General features: G+C 39.3%; 1 protein-coding gene across 1 annotated transcript; it reads left to right on the top strand.

Annotated features, from left to right (window-relative positions):
• Positions 1–610: 610 nt before the first annotated feature.
• LOC126065334 (plasma kallikrein-like) lies at positions 611–21,080 on the top strand. Its single transcript, XM_049865170.1, has 12 exons — positions 611–687; positions 2,547–2,653; positions 3,972–4,131; positions 4,589–4,698; positions 12,097–12,256; positions 13,203–13,312; positions 13,467–13,629; positions 13,729–13,841; positions 13,999–14,167; positions 16,567–16,742; positions 18,496–18,591; positions 21,052–21,080. Exons 1-12 carry the CDS (start codon positions 611–613, stop codon positions 21,078–21,080), a joined length of 1,470 nt encoding a protein of 489 aa, XP_049721127.1.
• The last annotated feature ends 1,366 nt before the right edge of the window (positions 21,081–22,446 follow it).

Genomic DNA, 22,446 nt, shown 5'->3' with positions numbered 1-22,446 from the left:
CATAGTGATTAAGAGCTTGGCTGCTAACAAGAAATCTATCAGCCACTCCTTGTTCTGTCCTGTGGGGTTGCTATGAGTTGGAATCAACTCAGTGGCAATGGGTTTGGTTTTAGCTTCTTTTATGAAGTGGTTGTAAGAATCTATTGGGGATGTTTGTTATGAAAGAGTTTTGAAAAACAGATCATACATCATTATATGTAAGGCATGATGTTTCCATGGTTAGTTGACAGGGAGAAGCCAAGCTAAGGTTATGTTTACTTGGAGACAGTTTATGTGCAAAATTGTCATATGATTTAGTAAAAATCAGCCAAGTTTTTCAGACAGAAACACCCAATTACATTAAATATTATTTGAAGTATTGCCTTGATGTCTGTTTCATTCTACCTGTAGTGTTAACGTCGTGCTGGACATTCAGCGGATGAAGATTCAGAACACAGACCCATTTCTGATAAAATTATTAATTGCATCCATTACAAATTATTGGATTAAAAAATTTTGGATTCTTTTTTATGATTGTGTCGTAGGATGCATGACTCAGCTGTATAAGAATGCCTTCTTCCGAGGTGGGGATGTGGTCTCCTTGTATAGCCCAGATGCCCAGCACTGTCAGATGACATGCACCTTCCACCCCAGGTGTTTATTTTTCAGTTTTCTTCCTGCAAGTTCAACTAATGATATACACAAAAGGTAAGTTGGTATTTCATCGTTATTATTTTTTTCTTTGTGCTTTAGGGGAAGGTTTACAGGGCAAATTAGTTTCTCACTAAACAGCAAATACACATATTGTTTTGTGACATTGGTTGCCAACCCCAAGACATGTCAACACTCTCCCCTTCTAGAACCTTGGGTTCCCCATTACCAGCTTTCCTGTCCCCTCCTGCCTTCTGGTCCTTGTCCCTGGGCTGGTGCCCCCAGTGAGTCTTGTTTTATGGGCCTAATATTTGGCTGAACGGTGAAGCTCAGGAGTGACTTCAGCACTGAGCTATAAGGGTGTCTGGGGGCCATACTCTCAGGTTTCTTCCAGTCTCTGTCAGACCAGTAAGTCTGGTCTTTTTTTGTGAGTTAGAATTTTGTCCTACGTTTTTCTCCATCTCTGTTTGGGACCTTCTATCGTGATCCCTGGTATTTCATTATTGAGGAAGCCAATCGCTTTTCAAAATGGAACCATTCTTGTGCAAAAAGATTTAGCTTATCATGGGGTTACATTTCTCAGACGGGATTCTAGGAACAGTGTGGTCAGAATCAACTGAAGTGGCTTTTGCATATGCAAATTCATAGGCCCCACCTACCGAACCAAGGTCTCTGATGCCTGGAAATCTGCATCTTCAACAATGGCTGCATTCACTTAAAAGTAGTGGAAGGTAATTATTTTCTATCCAAGGACACAAGGATCTCAGGAAAGGGCCTGATAACAGGCATACGTTTCATGTGAACGAGGAAAAATACTACCGTCTCACCCACTATGAATATTTGTATATAACACAGTCCTAAGAAAATAGAACTTAAGACAGCATTTTGTTGAGAATGTAGGTGGGTGAGGTCTAGAACTTGTGACATTGGGAGACAGCAGCAGTGAATGGAGGCCTACTTGGTAGACCTAGGGTGTGTGTGTGTGTGTGTGCGAATATGTATGCGTTAACTTATAGGTTGGAAAAGTAAGACCACTGGAAAAATAGTTGGTGATTAAAACGTTTATTAGACCATGAGGATGCCTAGATACAGCCATAGTCTCATTTTAATTATCTTTAATTTTGATCAGTATCCAGAATGGACTATTTTTTGTTGTTTCCATTTATAGCTCTTTTGTTTTATCTTCACCCTGTTTGACTTTAAGAACTAGGAATCACGCAATCATCGCCTGACCCTGTGTGTTAAACTTGTACAGAAAACCCAGACATTACCTCAGAGGCACCGTGTTAAATGCTGAGTTTGGTTCTAGAATCCTGGTGAATAATGAATTTAACATTAAAATTGACATTAAATATCAAAAGAAGCATTCCATTAGGTGCAGTCTACGAATAGTTAATAAGCAAAATGAGCACCATAGATAGACTCAACTGTTCTGACTAATTTCATTTCTTAAATAAAAGAAAAAAAAAAAAAAACCGTTGCTGTCCAGTCGATTCCGACTCATAGTGACTCTATAGGACAGAGCAGAACTGCCTCATAGGGTTTCCAAGGAGCGGCTGGTGGATTTGAACAGCAGACCCTTTGGTTAGCAGCCAAGGGCTAAAGCATTTAGAAAAATAATCACCAGGTGACAACAAAATTTCCTGGAAGTTCTGGAGCAAAGGAAAAATCATTAATTTTTCAATCTGGTTGGTTTTCTGCACTTAAAAATGTGACTATAAAGAAAATCCACGTCCCAGTTTGTTAGGCATTACAGTGACGCTTAGATATTACGCAGTTGCCTCTAAGGATCCACTTTCTATCAAGTATCCAGGAAACTGGGTTTTTCCTTATCATTAGTGCATAGAAAATGCTAGCCATTACCTCGATGCCTGTTTGTTCTTCTACCTTCTGAGTGAAGCCAATTTTAAAAACAGGTTTGGTTGCTTCTTGAAAGAAAGCACGACAGGGATCCTTCCAAGGGCGCCAAAGGCTGGGGCAATTTCCGGACATTCCCTAAAGCACTGTGGACATTACATCAGTGGTAAGTTGCGGAAATTTTTCGCTAAATTTGAATTAATAATGGGTCTACCTTAGAGTAATTTTTGTTCAGAGTCTGGACTGTCACAGACTCTTGGAAGGGTGCCTTCAGAAAAATAACAGATACAGGGCAGTATTCTGGACCTAACAGAGGAAGCCATGTTCATCTTGACCATGCTCTTATCTTCACCAGGCAAGGCATGCTTAATGAGCCTGTATTATTTATACGGCGCCCTGGTGGCACAGTGGTTAAGAGCTCAGCTCCTAGCCAAAAGGTCAGGAGTTCGAATCCACCAGCTTCTCCTTGGAAACCCCATGGGGCAGTTCTACTCTGTCCTATGGGGTCACTATGAGTTGGAATTGACTTGACTACAGTTGGTTTGGTTTTGGTTAATAATCAAGACACTCTCACAATCAGGTCCAAAATCAGGTGAGTTTATAGCTTTCAGCTACCCATGAATAAAAGTTGCAATTAGTAAATATCTCATGCCAATTATTAACCTATTTCATTTCCCACGTTCAGCAAAGTTGGAAAAGTATTTCATTTCCATAGTCTTCAAATTTCCATGTACATGAACCACTGCGAATAATCCACCCCTGCCCTCCTCCTCAGTATTTTGCTTTCCTGTTGGTTTTTTCTGTCTTTCTCACCTTAAGGATTTAAGATTGAGCATTATGAGTTCATCAGTCCTGTCTCTCAGAAGTGGGAAATTGCACACAGTATCCTTTGTTCTGTTTATCTAGTTTCCTTAAACAAAAGTCTAAGAAATTTGAGTCTTCAGTAAAATTAAAAATATATATATATGTAACTCACTCACTTGGTTTGCTGTTAAAAGGATTATCTACATCGTTTTGTGTATAAGGTACATTTCAATAAAAAGAGTGCTTAAATCGAATTTAACAAACTTTTAAAGCAGGAATAGAAATGGCTTTATCACACGTAGACCAGAACTCTCCACCTTTTGTGACAATGATTTGACACGTGGATGTCAACGAGAGGGCTTACCATTGCAAGGATGCAATCAGATGGGAGTAGCTGAAAATGTTGAGAAATAAGACAAAGAAATTCCTCCACTCGGTTAAAGGGTCAACGCTAGCGTTCTAGAGGTGGTGGGGCAGGGAAGGGGGAGTCAGAATACGTTTATTTCAAGCGAGGTTTTATAATTAAAGGAAGCAATAAAAATTTTAGGGCACCCAAATAAAAGGAAAGTTGCCAAATAGGAACCTCCTTTCAAACCATCTTACCCAAACGTGTGAAGAGTTGACAGCCTACCTGTAGAAAAGAAGCTGACTACATTGGCCCTGTGCATTTATTCCTGCAGCTTGCCACCCAGATACTTATAAAGGAATTGATATGAGAGGAACCAATTTTAATGTGTCTAAAGTTAGAAGTGTTGAAGAGTGCCAGAAAAGGTGTACCAATAACATTCACTGCCATTTTTTCACGTATGCCACACAAACATTTCCCAGTGCAGAGTTCCGGTGAGTAAAATTCACAGTGTTCTTTCTGGAGGTGCCTTTAGAATGTAATTGTATTCTTCATAACCTCTTTTCCTTTTTTTTTCAGTTGAAATCGAAAACAGGGTTTTTATACCTAACCACTCTTCTTATTTACTTACTCAGTTTTGATGTCATTTTTCCTGAAGAGACTAAGTCCACTTGGTCCACAGATAGGCTCTGCTTGTGAAATTAGGGGCTTTGAGTTACCGGGGTTTTGTAGAATAAGGTCTCCCATTCCCACCTTAACCTTGCCTCTGCAGAGCGGAAGGATGTCTATTTGTTTCGTAATGCAAATCTCGAGCTTACTCATTAGCAGGGTCACTGTTAATTATTGTTTATTTTCCACTGCCCATTCATAATTCTGACGCTAAAATATTTTGTACTGCAGTGCACACCTTGAAGTTTAGGAAGCAAAATAACCCCTTTTCTTCATATTCAGGAACAATTGCTTATTAAAGAGTAGCCCAAGAGGAACACCGACCAGTATAAAGCTGCTGGATAATGTGGTGTCTGGATTCTCACTGAAGCCCTGTGCACGCTCAGAAATAGGTAATTGTAAGGCTACTGCTTCACTATGCAATGGTAATGGGCGGAATGAAGACCCCCCACACACGCCTCCCTCCTCACCATCCTCCCCCCTACCCCAAAGATGTCTGTGACCTAATTCCCGGAACCTGTGGATATGTGACCTTACATGACAAAAGGGGTTTTGCAAGTTATGGATTTTGAGAATGGGAGGGTAGGGGGATACCCCTGGTTTATCTGGGCATGTCTGAAGTACTCACAGGGTCCTCATGAGATAAAGAGTCCCAGAGACAGATTTGAACACGTTACACTGCTAGCTTGAAGACGGGGTGAATAGCACGAGCCAAGGAAACTGGTGGCTTCTAGAAGGTGAAAAGCAAGGAAGCGGCCTCCTCTGGAGCCTCTTCTTTATCCCAGCAAACCCCGCTGTGGACTTATGACCTGCAGAATTGTAAGATAATAAATTTGTAAGTCACTAAGTTTTCAGAAATTTGTTACAGCAAGAAGAAATTACTACCGTACAGGAAACTACAAGGTTTTTCTTGGTGATGTCTGTATCTAGAAAATGAGTCTATCATAGTGGATCAAAACCCTGTCATTTCAGACATGTATGTAATTTTATTTGAATCCAGAAAGTTGCCATGACATTCTACTTTAATTAGCATATCGAGGTGTTAATGACAAGATGTTGTTGAAACAAAGCCAATTCTATGCATTACCAAGTGCTTACCCTGTGCCAAGCCCTATACTGGCTTTTGGGCTATGGCCATTCTATGGAAGATTGGAAGTGGGCAACTTTCCTCTCATTTGTCTCTTCCTTCAGTATATTCCCTCCGCAGCGTGTGCCATATTTATTGCTTCAAATTCAGTGATTGCTACTAATAGTCCTTTTTATTTTTTTTCCCTGTGAGGCTTCTTGAAGATTTTTATTTAGAAATCTTCTGTTCTTTACACAGCACTGTTGTTGAAGGCATTTGTTGCACTCTTCCAGGGAGCTGGCATGGTCAGGCCCCTCCCTCGGGCCATTCTACACTGCTATCCATGGTCTGAAAAAGCACCCCATATAGCCAATTTCTGTCCTCTGTCAACAATTATCCTGTTCTGTGCTTGGTTTCCTCATTAAATTGCAATGAGTTCACATATTACTTTAATTAAAAGGCCTTCACAGAGAGAGAAAAATCCTGGACATTTCAGGAAATGTTGTGCCCTGCTAAGGTTATTGTTTTTAGTGGTCACTTTTCAACATTCCTCAGGGAACATCTAGTAGCCAGTGGCATTCTATACCTATAGTAAGCCTCTGGAGCCGCCTGCCCACTTGAAATTCCCAAGTTAGTGATTTGTAGCCATTACTAGAAGTTTGTTCTGTTTCTTCAAGGACGTAATTTGATAGACAAGAAACATGAGGCTCATAGAGTTGAAATGTTGTGCTCAAGGACATACGGGCCAGGACTTCAACCTGGGTCTTTAGGTCACAAATTTCATACCCTTTCCCCCTTTTTAATGTAAAGTCTTCTAGTCTTAACCCATATATCAAACTAATTATATTTACAACTTCCTTCTCTTCTTGCCCAAATTTCTGTATGGATTTAAAAGTGCTCAGAAGAATCGCACTTCTCCAGTTAAGTTAAATAAATAAACTATTTGCAACTCAATAGTGGTAACTTTTATCATGTTGTTGTTGTTGTTAGGTGCCATGAAGTCCGTTCCCACTCAGAGCAACCCTATGTACAACAGAATGAAGCACTGCCTGGTCCTGCACCATCCTCACAATTGTTGCTATGCTTGAGCCCATTGTTGCAGCCACTGAGTCAATCCATCTAATTGAGGGTCTTCTTTTTCCCTGACCCTCTACTGTATCAAGCATGAAGTCCTTTTCCAGGGACTGGTTCCTCGGAATAACATGTCCAAAGTATGCGAAACAAAGACTCACCATCCTCTCTTCTAATGTGCATTCTGGCTGTACTTCTAAGACATGTGTCCATTCTTTTGGAAGTCCATGGTATATTCAATATTCTTCGCCAACACCATAATTCAAAGGCATCGGTTGTTTTTCTGTCTTCCTTATTCATTGTCCAGCTTTCACATGCATATGAGGCAATTGAAAACACAATGTCTTAGGTCAGGTGCACCTTAGTCCTTAAAGTGACATCTTTGCTTTTTAACACTTTAAAGAGTTCTTTTGCACCAGATTTGCCCAGTGCAATGCCTCCTTTGATTTCTTGACTGCTGCTTCCATGGGTATTGATTGTGGATACAAGTAAAATGAAATCCTTGACAAGTCCAATCTTTTCTCTGTTTATCATGATGTTGCTTATTGGTCCAGTTGTGAGGATTTTTGTTTTCTTTGTGTTGAGGTGTAATCCATACTGAAGGCTGTGTTTTTTTGTCTTAGTCAGTAACTGTTTCAAGTCCTCTTTGCTTTCAGCAAGCAAGTTTGCGTGATCTGCATATCACAGGTTCTTTCTGAGTCTTCTACCGGTCCTGATGCTCCTTTCTTCTTCATATAGTCCAACTACTTGGATTATTTGCTCAGCATACAGATTGAATAAGTATGGTGAAAGGATAACCCTGATACACACCTTTTCTGATTTTGAACTACACAGTATCCCCTTGTTCTGTTGGAAAGACTGTCTCTTGGTCTAAGTACAGCTTCCTCATGAGCACAATTAAGTGTTCTGAAATTCCTGTTCTTCACAATTTTATCCATAATTTTTTTATGATCCACACAGTCAAATGCCTTTGCATAGTCCATAAGCACAAGTAGACGCCTTTCTGGTTCTCTGCTTTCAGCCAGGATCCATCTGACATCAGCAATGATATCCCTCATTCCATATCCTCTTCTGAATACTGCTTGAATTTCTGGCAGCTCCTGGTGATGTACTGATACAACTGCTTTTGAATAACCTTCAGCAAAATTTTACTTGCATGTGATATTAATGATATTGTTTGATAATTTCTGCATTCTGTTGAATCGCCTTTCTTTGGAATGGGTACAAACGTGGATCTCTTTCAGTTGGTTAGCCAGGTAGCTGTCTTCCAAATTTCTTGGCATAGATGAGTGAGCACTTCCAGCCCTTCATCTGTTTGTTGAAACATCTCAATTGGTATTCCTTCAGTTCCTGGAGACTTGTTTTTAGCCAATGCTTTCAGTGCAGCTTAGACTTCCTTCAGTACCATTGGCTCTTGATCATATGCTACCTCCTGAAATGGTTGGATGTCAGCCAATTCTTTCAGTACAGTGACTGTTTTTATTCCTTTCATCTGCTTTTGATGCTTCCTGCATCATTTAGTATTTTCCCTGTAGAATCCTTCAATATTGTGCTCAAGGGTTGAATTTTTTCTTCAGTTCTTTAAGCTTGAGAAATGCCGTGCATGTTCTTCCCACTCTTATCATAATACCCATCAATTCCTCTATTAAGATGGTAAACATACTTCTCAAACTAATAATAATAAAACACAAACTGGAAAACTATTTCTTCTTTTTGTCACCTCTCGATGGGAAAGGTAGTCTGGCAATTGGAGACGGATGATAGAATTGCAATTTCTGAGAAGAACCAGTTAGTATGTTTGAAATAGAGAATGTACTATAAAACAATAGGTTGCATAGCCAAAGTATCTATAAGTAGATGAGACTGATAGGAGGGAGGGCTAACATTAGATAGAAAAAGAAAATAAAAAATATGTGAGGACATTGGGCTGAAATTATTTCATATATGTAGAGTGGGTAAGTGTAAGGCTTTTAAATTCATAAATACAGAATGGCAAATACAGGACTTAGTAGTGGTTCATAAGAAAGCCTGAAGAATACCTTTGACGGCCAACTGCCAGTAATCTATATTGTAAATGCTAAAAATCTAATGTCAATTTTCATCTACATTAATGGTATATCCATGTTTTACAAATTAGTGTCTGTGTTCCTTCATTTAACTCTGTAGGACTCCTTTCAGCGTCTTTTGTAGGGCAGGTCTGGTACTGATGAATTCTCTCCATTTTTGTTTATTTGGCAATGTCTCAATTTCTCCTTTGTTTTTTGAAGGATACTTTTGCTGGATATAGAATTCTTGACCAACCATCTTTTTTCTTTCATTGCTTTGAATATGTCATCTACTGCTTTGGCCTTCATGGTTTCTGATGAAAATTCAGCTGTTATTCTTATTGGGAACCTTTTGTGTGTGATGATTCATTTGTCTCTTGCTACTTTCAACATTCTCTCTTTGCCTCTGACTTACAGTAATTTGAGTCTGTTGTTTGTTGAAGTTGGGACATGTTTGTTCTTTTTTAACATTCTCTTTCCCTTTCTCTTCCCCCTTCCTTCAGTGACTTCCTTTATGTGTATGTTGGTATACTTAATGAAGTCTCACAGGTCTGTAAAACCCTGTTCATTTTTCTTCATTATTTTTCTCTCTGATCTTAAGACTAGGTAATCTCAACTGAGCTTTCTTCTTTGTTTTTCCTTCTTCCAGCTCAAATTTGCTGTTGAGCCACCGTACTGAAATTTTTAAGTTATTGTGCATTTCAACTCCAGAATTCTATTTTGTTCTTTTTTTTTTTTACTAATTTAGATCTTTTTAAAATTTTTAATCTTTTATTAATTTATATGTAATTGTATTAATTGATATAACTTTTTATTAATTTGATTTATTGACTGATATTGTCTATTTGGTGAAATATTGTGCCCAGAGTTTTCTTAGTTCTCTATGCATGGTTTCCTTTGTTTTTTTTTTTTAAAGCCCTTTACTGTTGAGTTGATTCTGACTCTTAGCAACCCTTATGACAGAGTGGAACTGCCCCATAGGGTTTCCTAGGCTGTAACCTTTACAGAAGCAGACTGCCACATCTTTCTGCCATGGAGTGACTGACGGGTTCCAACTGCCAACCTGTCATTTAGCTGTCAAGTGCATTAACCACTGCACCACCAGGGCTTCTCTAGTTCTTCAAACATCTTTAAGATGGCTGATTTAAAATCTTGTCTAGTAAGTCCAACATCTGTGCTTCCTTAGAAACAGTTTATATTGATTGCTTTTTTTTTTCTTTGCAAGGGTCATACATACTTGTTTCTTTTCATGTCTTATAGCTTTTTTGTTAAAAAATTAGAACTCTTAAATAGTATAATATGGCAACTTTGGAATCAGATTCCGTCCTTCCCCCAGAGTTTTTGTTGTTGATGTTGCTGTTTGTTTAGTGGCTTCTTTGAATGAATTCTCTTAAGCGTATCTTCCTTGTTGTATGTGCCACGAAGTCTCTGCTCTGCAAGCTTAGTGATCTGCTTGTTACTGGACAGAGATTTACTTAGACGCTTTGTACCAGTAAATCTCCTGGCCTCTGCCAAGTGTTGAGGTGTGCCTTTAATACCTAGGCAGGCAGTTACAACTCTGCATTAGCGTTCATGTCCTACCTTCACAGAGCTCAAAATCAGCCAGACATGCATGTTTAAGGCCTTCTCAGGTCTTTCCTGGGCATGCACACAACCTGGGTATGCATGTTGTTCCCTGGAATATCTCAGAGCTTTTCAAACCCCCTTATGGATATCTCATTCCCATAATTTTCCTTTTAAGTGTTCTCATCAGTTTGTTGTCTGGCCCCAGCTGTTATTGTTGCCTCAGTCAGTTGCAGTGTTAAATGGTTACCACTGATTTTTTCCCCTAAACATTCCTAAGGAAAAAGCTGTTAGCACTGAACAAATGTTGAGTAAAAAAAGAAAAAAAAAAAAAAAAACATTCCTAAGGAAAAAGCTGTTAGCACTGAACAAATGTTGAGTAAGTTTAAGTAAAAACAAGACTTGCAAGTGGGATTTTCTAGAAAATAGCCAGATGGGACAAATTATGACAGTTATCTTGGAATGGGATTTTGGAATAGATCCAACCCCATTCTCTTCCTCCAGTGGTTGCTGGTTTTCACCATGATTTTGGGACCGTTGATTTTCAAGGATACCACTGAGTTGGGAAGAGAAGGATGGCAATAGAGCAAGTTTAAGCACCACAAACCTTGCTTTTCTTCTTGAGACTCAGCCATTTTTCTTAAATAAATGTCCCCACACCCCCGATTGTTGCAAGCCTTTGGTAAAATGCCAGAATTTTGAAAAAGTTGACTTTAGTACTTTTTTTGCCAGTGTTCTCATTGCTTTTATGAAGGAGACAATTATTAGAAGTGCTGGGGGGTGGGGGAAGCTAGCTTTAAACTAGACGGTGTATTTAGAACAAAGATTTACCTGTCCTCTTGTCCTTTGCACTGGTCAGACCTTTTGTGCGTACCAAACCGAACCCAGTGCTGTTGAGTCGATTCCAATTTAGAGCAATCTTGTAGAACAGAGTGGAACTGCTCCACAAGGTTTCTGAGGCTATAAATCTTTATGGAAGCAGACTGCCACATGTTTCTCCCGTGGAGCAGCTGGTGGGTTCTAACAGCCAACCTAGCAATGAAAACACTATAGGCCATTTCGCAGGATGGCAATCAACATGGTAGCATATGTAGAAGTCATGAAAAATTAAAAAAAAAAACAGTTAAAGGAAGAAGTTAAAGATACTTAACCTGTAAAAGAGTCTGGATAGTTATCTTAATTTTTCTTTTTTGGAAAGGCTGACACAATAAAAAGATTAGACTAACCTGTGTGGTTCCATAGTGTATATCTAGGTAGATGCTGCCATGAAGAAAATAAGAAAAAATAAAACCCCTATCACTTATAACACTTAGAGGACCCAGAAGAGAATTGGACCACATTATTTTGACGAAGGTTCAAGTGAAAGCGTTCTCATGAGTGTCCTTGAGAGGGTGCAGTTGTCAGTTGGCATACATGACCCCAGCTTCGAGATTCTGTGATTTAAAAAGAAATTTAATTAGTTGATAACCAATTTTCTAGAGGTCAATATGAAGGCATTATGAGGGTGCACTCTCTTGACCCATCTGGGTCTGTCCTTCCCATAGTTTATGCTACCATTATTTTTAAGCTTCCATAATTTTAATAGCATTTATGTTTTATTGAATTGAGTAAATTGACTAAATACTATGAACACAAATAAAAATGGAGTTAAGAAATAAGATTACATAAGTGTAATAAAAGTGGATTTCTCCCGTTCTAGTCTTGGCACGCACATGGTATTTTTGTTAGCTATCTGATATTTTTGTTAGTCTCTGTTTATTAATTCTCTTTCACTATATTCAGGAAAGTGTAGCTCAAAATCTCATGTTCTTAAGGCCTAGGACTCAAGGCAGGGTAATATAAAGACAATATGAACACATGCTCATATGAGGGAACCTAAATATTTTCAGCAAGTTTTGGGATATTTTAGCTGACATTTTTTTATTTAGGATGTTTAGTGCTATGAATAATAAACACAATGATGTCCTCAGTTATGATGACAAAGGGCAAACAAATTATGCGGTATGCCATTGACTGAGCAACGTCTTCCCTCTGTGCATTCACAGGCTGCCACATGGACATTTTCCAGCATCGTGCGTTTTCAGATGAGGATGTTGCCAGTGTTGTCGCTCCAGACGCTTTCGTGTGTCGAACCATTTGCACCTATCATCCCAACTGCCTCTTCTTTACGTTCTATACAAACACATCGAATGTAGAATCACAGAGGTGTGTATGAACAGGTACCATCTATACAAACACATCGAACGTAGAATCACAGAACGTGTACCATCTGCTGCTGTTATTCCATCACTTTGATTTCACAGTTTGAGTTTGTAAAAGTTTGTCCATTTCCCTCTAAAAACTTGAATCCGCAGTTCAGGTAGGTACTTTTCTGCTAGGTGCAGATTATTTAACAGAAGACTTTTTTTTTAACCTACTTTCTGTACTTAAAACAAACATTCCATTGGATTAATGAAACAACAGCCATCAGAAAAAAAAGGAATTGATGTCTTTCTTACTGATCTTAAAGGGTTGCACTAACTTGAAGTAAAACCTCTCATTGGCCATATATCCATTAAGCTGGCTGGCTCTAACTCCTCTCCCATAAGAAACTAACCCTCAAACCAAACTGGTTGCTGTCAAGTCATTTCCAACTCATAGCAACCCTATAGGACAGAATAGAACTGCCGCATAGGGTTTCTAAGGAGCTGCTGGTGGATTTGAACCGCCAACCTTTTGGTCAGCAGCCTGAGCTGTTAGCCACTAGGCCACCAGAAACTAGAGCCCTGTTTATCCTGATCAAGGTCCTGGTTGACCTCCTTACCCTTAGGGCACCCACTTACTTTCTTTACACAGAGCATGGGCCTAAGGGAGGACATATCCTTACTTAATGACATCAGCCACACAAATCCCCAGAATTTGGTTTTTGCATTTTTCTTTTATTTTTTCAATTAGAAGGTAGAATGTTACTGTTCTTGTCTTTTCAGGCTACCTGTGCCTATTACTTTTCTCCAGAGGGAGATTTTGGCTCGATTTACATTTAATCTCCATAGTTGATTAGTGTCTTGTAGTCTGAGTTACTGTAATGAGAGTTTCTCAGAAGAATAAAATTTGTAGAGGTGCTTTTGTGTTTGGCTAATGCTTTCTCTCTCTCTCTCTCCCATTTTAATAGAAATGTTTGTTTCCTTAAGACTTCCAAAAGTGGAACACCAAGTTCCTCTACTCCACAGGAAAATGCCTTATCTGGGTATAGCCTTTTAACCTGCAAGAGGACTTTGCCTGGTAATGTGATTCAGTAATAATATCACATAAAATGTGATCAATTTTATGATCTAACAAGTAATAGCTATGACATAATCCTCATGCCAGAGACTTGTATAAATGTGGTTTATTACTTTCCTCGTTGTATAACTTTCTGTATTTATAACTGGCACAGAACTCTGTCATTCCAAAATTTACTCTGGAGTTGATTTTGGAGGGGAATTGTTGAATGTGACCTTCGTTAAAGGAGTGGACATTTGTCAGGAGGCTTGTACAAAGATGACGCGATGCCAGTTTTTTACTTATTCTTCACTACCAGGAGACTGTCAGGGAGAGAAGTAAGTGAAAAGTTATGTTTTAAAGACAATCGTCAGGACAATTTCATGTACTTTTCGCCTCTGTAAAGATTTAATCTTTGCACTGCTTATCTTATCTAGGTGTAAGTGTTCTTTAAAATTATCTTTGGATGGTTCCCCAACCACAATTACTTTTGGGACACAAGGCAGCTCTGGCTATTCTTTGAGACTGTGTAAAACTGGGGAGGACTCTGGTGAGTAAACGTCACTTCTTCACAGACCTGTAATGTGTTGTTTGTTGGTAGCTTGTTTAGTCTTATGTAACAGAATTCTCTATCTTGTTTTCCTTGATGGAAGAGGACTCTGATTCATGTCTAATTCTAACCATGAGCTTCAACACTGTCTTTCTAGTCTGCACAACAAAATCAAAAACGCGCATTGTTGGGGGAACCAACTCCTCTTGGGGAGAGTGGCCCTGGCAGGTCAGTCTGCAGATGACAATGACATCCCAAAGCCATATGTGTGGAGGGTCAATCATTGGCCACCAGTGGGTCCTAACTGCCGCCCATTGCTTTGATGGGTAAGTTTTGGATGAGTCTTATCCAGAGTCTTATCTTGACTTTTTATTTGAAGTATCTGTAATTAATTTCTTGATCATCATGTGAGTTTATTAATAGAGAGTTACTCTTTTTATTTTAAAACAGGGTGGTCTTCAACATATTTAACACCAATAGGGTGTGAGCATTGGCCAATCTGATCCATTACAACACATTGTGGTGGGTGTGCAGGGCTGGGGCTACCTGCTACGTATTACTCCCACTTTAAAGAATAATTCGAAAATGCCCTGACGGATGCCTGCTCTACTACCACTACCCAAAAGCATTCCTTAAAGACACCAAAGACTTCTTTTTCATTCAGGCCCAGAGAAATTTCACTTACTGCTCTTTGATTTGCAAATGTACTATGTAATACTAATAACAACAATAATGAAGCAAAATGAGGTGTTTTCTTAGCCTTTATCTTTCAATGTATATAATCTGACATTTCTGTTTTATTGGGAAAATAGTACATCACATGGCACGGTTTAAAAGTTTTTAAAACAGGCTTTGTATTTAGACAAAACGGAGCTTGAACCACAGCTCCTCACTTGCTAGAGGTATGGCCTTGGGCAACGTATAAAATCTTGACTTAATTTTCCTATCTGTAAACTATGAATGATAACAGCTCTTAATTCATAGGGTTATTGGAAGATTAAATGACATAACGGTCAGTACTATAACTGGAACATAAACATTACTCAAAAATATAAGCTCTTATTACTCTGTTCACTAAGCAATGTAAAAATAGGAAAAGTATATGAATTAGCACACTCGTAGGCCCAAAATAAGACACTTGGTTTCTCTCAAAAACAAAGGAACACAAATATTTTTGTTTTAGCAAAATCCACTCTTTCCCCTGCCCTAACAGGGCAGAGCCCAGATTGCTGTGTCCCAGGATTTAGGACACCAAACCTGCTGCCACCGCACAGTCTCCAATTCAGGGCGACCCCACGCGTGTCAGAGCAGAACTGTGCCCTGTAGGGTTTTCGGTGGCTGGTTTCTCTAAAGTGCACATCAGGCCTCTCTTTTGAGACACTTCAGAGTGGATTTGAACCTCCAACCTCTCAGTTAGTAGTTGAGCTCTTAATCGTTTGCACCATCCAGGATTTGGGATACTACCACCAAAATATAACACAGTAAGTGGCAAAGCCGGACAGGGCAAGGCCCCTTCACAATTGCCGCGTAGCATTGTGGGCCCTGCAGTTGGCATCCAGGGTTGCCTCTTGCCTCTCAGTTACTCCTCTGCAATTTTCTATTGACATCACAGGGAATTGCCTGTCATATGGCTGAAAGCAGGCTTTTGCCCTTTGCTGGTTAGCTACTCCTCACAGTAATGGCTCCGTTTTCCTGAGTGAATTTAATTGCAAAACAGTAAGTAAATGCCGAAGTTGGTGGTATAGAAAGGTTTCGATGTCTCACCGGGGAGCTTCCCGCCATTAAGAGCTATTGTCTATGTGATTATAAGATTAGATAGATAGCTGGCATTGAGTCGACTCCAACTCATGGTGACCCTGCATACAACAAAACAAAACATTGCCTGGTCCTGTGTCATTCTCACAAACGCCAGCATATTCCAGCCCATTGTTGTGGCTATTGTAACAATCCATCTCACTGAGGGTCTTCTTCGCCCTCTCTAGCCCTCCACTTCACCCAACATGATGTCCTTCTCCAGTGACTGATCCTTCCTGGTGGCATGTCTAACGCAAACGAGTTAGACAATGTCTGTTGTGATCCATGAGATTTTTATCCACTAAACTTTTCATTGAAGCCTGAAGGTGTTGTGACTTTATAGGAGATGATATTCATGAAAATATTCTGATCTTTTTGAAAGGAAGTCACTTCACACCTAACAGTTCCATTAGTTACTCTAGAGTTCTGTGCGGTCATGCCTCACACCACTCATTGAACGATGAGAAAAATTTCCAGATCTTTACACAAAAGAAGACTTTGCTTTAGATCAGTCCTTTGGGTTTGCTTTGTGTGTATTCATATTTTAAAGTGTTAATTTAAATGTATATGGATACATTTTAAATAATGCTGAAACCCCCCTAACTGGAGCATGACAATTCCATGATACACATCTAGACTCTCCCCCAACCTCAGAATGGGATAGCAACATTTTTATGTGTTTCTTTGCAGTAAACATAAAACAATTATGTGCTTGTACGTTTTCAGTGTTTTAAACCAAATTCTAGAGATCCAATCCTGCTGCAGGTGGCCAGATGACAATTGTCAGGAGGAGAAATTATGTAGGAAAAATACATTATGTGTGGCATTTCCTTCCCAGCTCTTTTTTGGAAGAGAAAGTAAAGGAAAAAAAGCAGCACTACCAAAGGTCAACTTTCTGGTTTGAAATAGATATTTGCTTTTTCCCTCTTAGGCTTTCCTGGCCGGATGTTTGGCACATTTATGGTGGCATTTTAAATCTTTCAGAAATAACAAAAAAAACACCTTTCTCAAAAGTAAAAGAGATTATTATTCACCAACAGTATAGAATGTCAGAAGCTGGTCATGATATTGCCTTAGTAAAACTTGAGGCGCCTTTGAATTACACTGGTAGGTAGAATATTTACAGCTGAAACGTAATGGTTTAATTAGCACCTCAGTCTGAATGAGGGCAGGATCTGGGGGGGTTATCTTTATTTTCTGATTGGTGGTGTTGGGAGATAGGTGAGGGCTAGCGGGGAAGATAGCCTGTGATTTGGCAAAAAATACCTTCTAAACCCTTTCATTACTATTGGGGTAGCTGTAAACCAGCCACTTTTTATGCCGCTGGACCTCCTAGGTAGCAGTGGCTAGTGGCAATGCATTTAGCATCAAGGTGGGTCCCTTTTGAAATGGGTGAAGCTCAGCAGACTGGAGTTGGAGCCTCATTGCTGTGTAGGCTGAGCGTTCTATTAGGTGAGGCTTCCTGGCTGAGTTAGTTTTGTAAACTTTTGCCTTTTTTCCCTTTATTCCTGTAAAATAAGGCTTGTAAGCATGATTATGGCTTTCTTTTATGATAGTTAGGGAACCTGGATGGGTTTGTTTTAGTTTTTCTGTGTCATGTTTGGAAAACCAGAGTTTCCTCATGTAACCTAACAGAAAGGCACCGCAATAAAATTCTCGATTTAGTTCTTATTGGTATATCGTCATACCACACATCAGCGACGCCACAGTGCTACTTGTCTTATTGGTGGCTTGTATTACCAGATCATATATCTCAAAATCCATAACTCATATTAAAAATCCCAAATTGGTCTTTGAATCCACATACCATAATTAGTGAAAACACCTAACATCAAAAATTTTAAAAAATAATAAAAATTTAGTAATGAAAGTGTTAATTAAGGCGCGAGAAATTTTCATTACTTCTTCCAGGCTCATACACAGTATATACAACTGCCTGTATACGGTTACGGAAACCCTGGTGGCGTAGTGGTTAAGTGCTATGGTTGTTAACCGAAAGGTCAGCAGTTTGAATCCGCCAGGCGCTCCTTGGAAACTCTACGGGGCAGTTCCACCCTGTCCTGTAGGGTCCCTATGAGTTGGAATCGACTCGACGGCAGTGGCTTTGGTTTTGGTTTGGGTTATATATGGTTACAGTAGAGGCATGGGAACCATCTTTGCCCTCTGGAGGGCATTAGACTTCCTTTGACAAAGGGCAGAATTACCATTGTTTTAGGTTTAGGAACATTAGACATAGAGGAGGGCAATTGGGACTAGATAACTTTTTTTTTTTTTTTCACTTTTCTGTTAAGTAGAAGAGTTTGGTGCAGAAAGAAGCCCTGGGAAGCTAATAGCATCATGGTTGGAGAAGCACACAGCTCCAGAGATGCTGAATTTCCCTTGTGTCCATTAATTATTATGTAACCTTGGGCAAGTTGCTTTTGTTCCCTGTGCCTCTAATTTTCTCATCTGTGAAATGGGGATGATAATTACCCCCATTGGTTTGTTCTCATGGCCAAGTCAGCTAATAAACTAAAGCACTTAAAATAGCGCCTGGACCAGTATAGACTGCCGTTATTATTAAGGACATCATAGCCTAAATAAGACTTAAGAAACAAAAACTAGAAATGAGTTTGGCAGTAAATTTGGGTTCTGAGATTTTTATTTAAGCCAGAAGAATTTAACTCCAAAAATGTCAAGTGCAAATGAGCTCTGCTGGTAAAAAAAAGTTTTCTGAAATCATTGAGCTTAGAAATTGAGCAGAAAAGGGTTATTCTTGGTGTTACTATAAAGAAGAACACAGGATAAAGAAATAATGTATTTGTAAACTCAATATCCATAACTTTATCTAATTAAACTCTAACTTAAAATTACCTCTCAGCTACCCAGAAACCAATATGCCTACCTTCCAAAGATGATGTGAATACAGTTTATACCAACTGTTGGATCAGTGGTTGGGGCTTCACCAAGGAGAAAGGTACCGTGTGGCATTTTGAATGTTGGTCCTTGAACGTGTGCAATGGATCCATTTAGTCAGCCTCTGTCTAAAATTATATCCAAACTCTTGATCTGTCCAATATTTAGAAATATTTGTCCCCAAATATTTACTCAGTGATACTTGAGAAGATGTATTTTTGCCTGGGCCTGGAAAATTTTCTAAGATAATCTTTAAAGCACCTGAATTCATTTGCTTGGGGTCACGTAAGAATTGAGCCCATATACAGCTATGAGTCGGAATTGACTCAATAGCACCCGGCTTAGTTTTTTTGGTTTAGGGCCTATATAGCACACTTGAGCCAATCCTGCTCTCAGTATTGGTACTGTTCTCATTCCCCAGTACTGTACTGTTCTCATTTGATATTAATGACCAGGAGTATAGGCAGCTACGCTGTCTTTCTTTATGACAGATTCTCAGTCATTTTTTTTTTCATGCAGCCTTTTGGCAATATGAGGAAGCCTATAACCACTTCTCAAATAATTATTTAAATCCATAAAATAAAATAAATAGGATTACAAAGGAAATCAGTTATATTAAATGTAGTTATAAAGACACTTAAAATATGTGACATTGTAGTAGGTGTGCTTCTTTATTAACATATTAAAGAGCAAGATCTGGCAGCTGTTCTAGTAACTACCATGATTTTGAAATAGTGGTGAGCATCAGTGATACCACGACCACATACGATATGAAAATATCTGTGATGCTTATTGATGACAAAGTCATAGGTACTGCGAATATGGCTGTGGTTTGTTGCCTACATCCATAACTAAAGGAAGTGTTAAGATTTTAGCCGGGTGTCGGTGAAAATAATGAAATTTTTTTTTGCTATCTAAGTTAATGAACTCTGTGAATTCTTTCTATGGACTCTAGGTTAAGAACCTCTGCTAATGGGTATTTGGATATTTAAATTATCCTTGAGCTTTTATGGAAACAGTCCATTCTTTCTTTCCAAAATTATGCTACTGATAGATACAACAGAGAATAATATTTGTAATTCTTTACACAAGGAGATAGCTTGCTAAGCTCTCTCCATCTTCCCTGATTCAATCTCTGTTCAACTAATGCCAATTTTTTGAGTAGTCTTTGGTGACAGGAAGAAATTGAGAGTAATTTTACAAAACAGAGAAGGCTCCCAACATATAACCAACTAGTAGCTAGACACTGATGGTAATTAAATTCTTTGTAAATAAGATGTCCTTCATGGAAAACACTCCCTTGTGTTGCTTAAAGGGCAAAACACTCCTCTTTGACAGAGATTTTGAGGGTTTTCAGAAATAATATATTTTTTTAATTATTATTTTAAATATATGAAACAAAAAACTGAAAGGTAAGAACTTTCAGGCTTCATAATTGTAAGCAATAAATATGAAAGGGAATTTCTGAGGAACTTAATGCGGAGACCAGAGGACAGCAGAGAATATAAGAGCAAAACCTGCTCTTACATGGGGTGCTGGGCTGGCCGAGCCCTGCAGCAGAGGCCAATACATGGCGCTTTCTCTTAGTCTCTTTCTCTCTCTCCGTATATGTACTCTACCCTCTCAATGTTTACTGTCTCTTTTTACCCAAAGATAGGACCTTAGTGAAAAGCTCACAATTACTTGCTTTAAGACTTGTTGTTTATTTCATAGGTGAAATCCAAAATACTCTGCAAAAGGCAAATATTCCTTTGATAACGAATAAAGAATGCCAGACAAGATATAAAAATCATAAAATATCCAGTGAAATGATCTGTGCTGGCTATGAGGAAGGGGGAACAGATGCTTGTAAGGTAATCATTCAGTTACGAAGGAACACATAGGCTGCATGAGAATATTCACCTCAAAGCATGTTTTCTAATACTGCATTTCATTATAGTTGTAAAAAAAATTTGGAGCCAAAATGATGTGACAATTTCATAAATAACCTTTAACAAATTGCATATGTATATGCCATCATCCCTGTGAGGGCGTGCTTACGTAAGGGAAGACAGTTTTACACACTACACTGGAAACCCTGGTGGCGTAGTGGTTAACTGCAACGGCTGCTAACCGAAAGGCTGACAGTTCAAATACACCAGGCGCTCCTTGGAAACTCTATGGGGCAGTTCTTCTCTGTCCTAAAGGGTCGCTATGAGTCGGAAGGCGGGTTTACGGGTATAATGTAATATAAGAACATTGTATTTACCTGAAATTGGGATGAGGCTGTCAAAATTTCTTTACTGAATTTACCTCAGAATAGAAGAGGAGTAAACATAAAATGAAATTGTGCACCATTGAACTAAATTGTTTTCACAACATCCAATATCTAATAAAGCTCATTAGATACCTGAAGAACTTTAAGAAGTGGTGTGTATGTGTGTATGTGGGGTGGGGGTGGGGATAGCATTTTAAAGGCCATCGCTTATTTCAATCACGTCCTAACTTTCATCGTTTTATTTTTCCGCCCACCGTGATACAGGGAGACTCAGGTGGTCCCCTAGTCTGTAAACACGAAGGAATCTGGCATCTGGTGGGCATTACCAGCTGGGGTGAAGGCTGTGCCCGTAGGGAACAGCCAGGTGTCTACACCAAAGTGGCTGAGTACGTGGACTGGATTTCAGAGAAAACACAAGGTGGCAGTGAACACTCTCCGATGAAGTCGCCAGCGTGAAGAGGCTGTGCGATGGCTGTGAAAAGCCCAGTTTGCAGCACTAGTTTTACAAACTTGAGTTCAACTCAAATACCGAGCCTTGGTGTCCTCACATGCAAAACATGGAGAGTGCTGTCTACCTCACATCCTTGTCATAAAGCTAAAATGAGACAATGCGTACACCGCTGCCGAGGTCAGTCTGTGCCGGGCATGCTTTTAGCATCCAAAAACTGGGAGCTAATGATGGGAAATAACAACTGAAGGTCTCACCACAATCATTTGCTATGAAATAAAATGGCAACATAACCTGATTAGAAGAGTGTTTGCCTTCTGATTGTGAAGCAGAGCTGAGAACGAGCAACTCCAAAGCCCAGCATGATGCCTGGAAACATTCTAATCTTGCTGCTGCCTCTGGAACTGAGCGCATTTCAAAGATCACAATTGCTTGTCACTGCCTCACTTCCCTGCTGCTGCCTGCGGCACTTGGGGTGACAGGCCTGTGTAACATGCACTTTTGCAAGGAAGATAAGGGGTTACCTGATTCTGGAAAAGAGTGTACCTTTTCATCACAGCCTCTGCCTGTTATCACAGCACTACACAAGGCTCCAGGTGGGGTGTGGAGGGGAGGCCCGTGGATTGCGATTGTCTGGTTGTAGCTGCCTGCAACAGGTTCATTTCACAGTAATGCTGGGGGCTCACTGGGTATTGGGTTCTGCAATAATAATTAAAGAAGCATTGTCAGGCATAGAGTATGTCAAAAAGTTGTCCTGTAAATTCACAGTAGTAGGAGGTAGCTGTGGAATGGATGAGATAAATCCTTATGCTACACAAATGCCACACTTGCCAATGGTTACCACAAACAACACAAGGCAGCTTGGTTCAGTACACGAAGCTGACTAACATGTACGCAGATTTGGTCATCTATAAAATATTCCTTAAGTTAAATGCAAAAATAGAATTTTCTAAAAGAGACTGAGTTTTTTCTTCCATGCTCAGACACACTGAAAGGTAAAAAGGGCTAAAGATTAAAGGAGCTGAAGGAAAACCATGGGGCTGGAGTAATTCAGCAGGACATTGTAGAATTAAGAGTTTAAAAGTAAATGGCTTTTGTAAAACCTGGGTGTAATTGATAAAAACAAAACAAAAGAAAACTTTCAGCTTTTACTTTTACTTTCAATAAAGATATTGAAGATATTGATCTTTGTTCTGTGTGGATGTTCTTTT

Source organism: Elephas maximus, chromosome 22 (genome assembly GCF_024166365.1).
Source record: "Elephas maximus indicus isolate mEleMax1 chromosome 22, mEleMax1 primary haplotype, whole genome shotgun sequence".
NCBI lineage: Eukaryota > Metazoa > Chordata > Mammalia > Proboscidea > Elephantidae > Elephas > Elephas maximus.
This window is presented reverse-complemented; position numbering and strand designations above follow the sequence as displayed.

What these genes read in the sequence shown, in the direction of transcription:
- LOC126065334 (XM_049865170.1), top strand. Translation starts at nt 611, where the DNA reads ATGACATGCACCTTCCACCCCAGGTGTTTATTTTTCAGTTTTCTTCCT. An exon ending in CTGTGCACGCTCAGAAATAG is followed by an intron (nt 4,699 to 12,096) that starts GTAATTGTAAGG and finishes GTGCATTCACAG; the next exon opens with GCTGCCACATGGACATTTTC. An exon ending in GGCGCCTTTGAATTACACTG is followed by an intron (nt 16,743 to 18,495) that starts GTAGGTAGAATA and finishes ATTACCTCTCAG; the next exon opens with CTACCCAGAAACCAATATGC.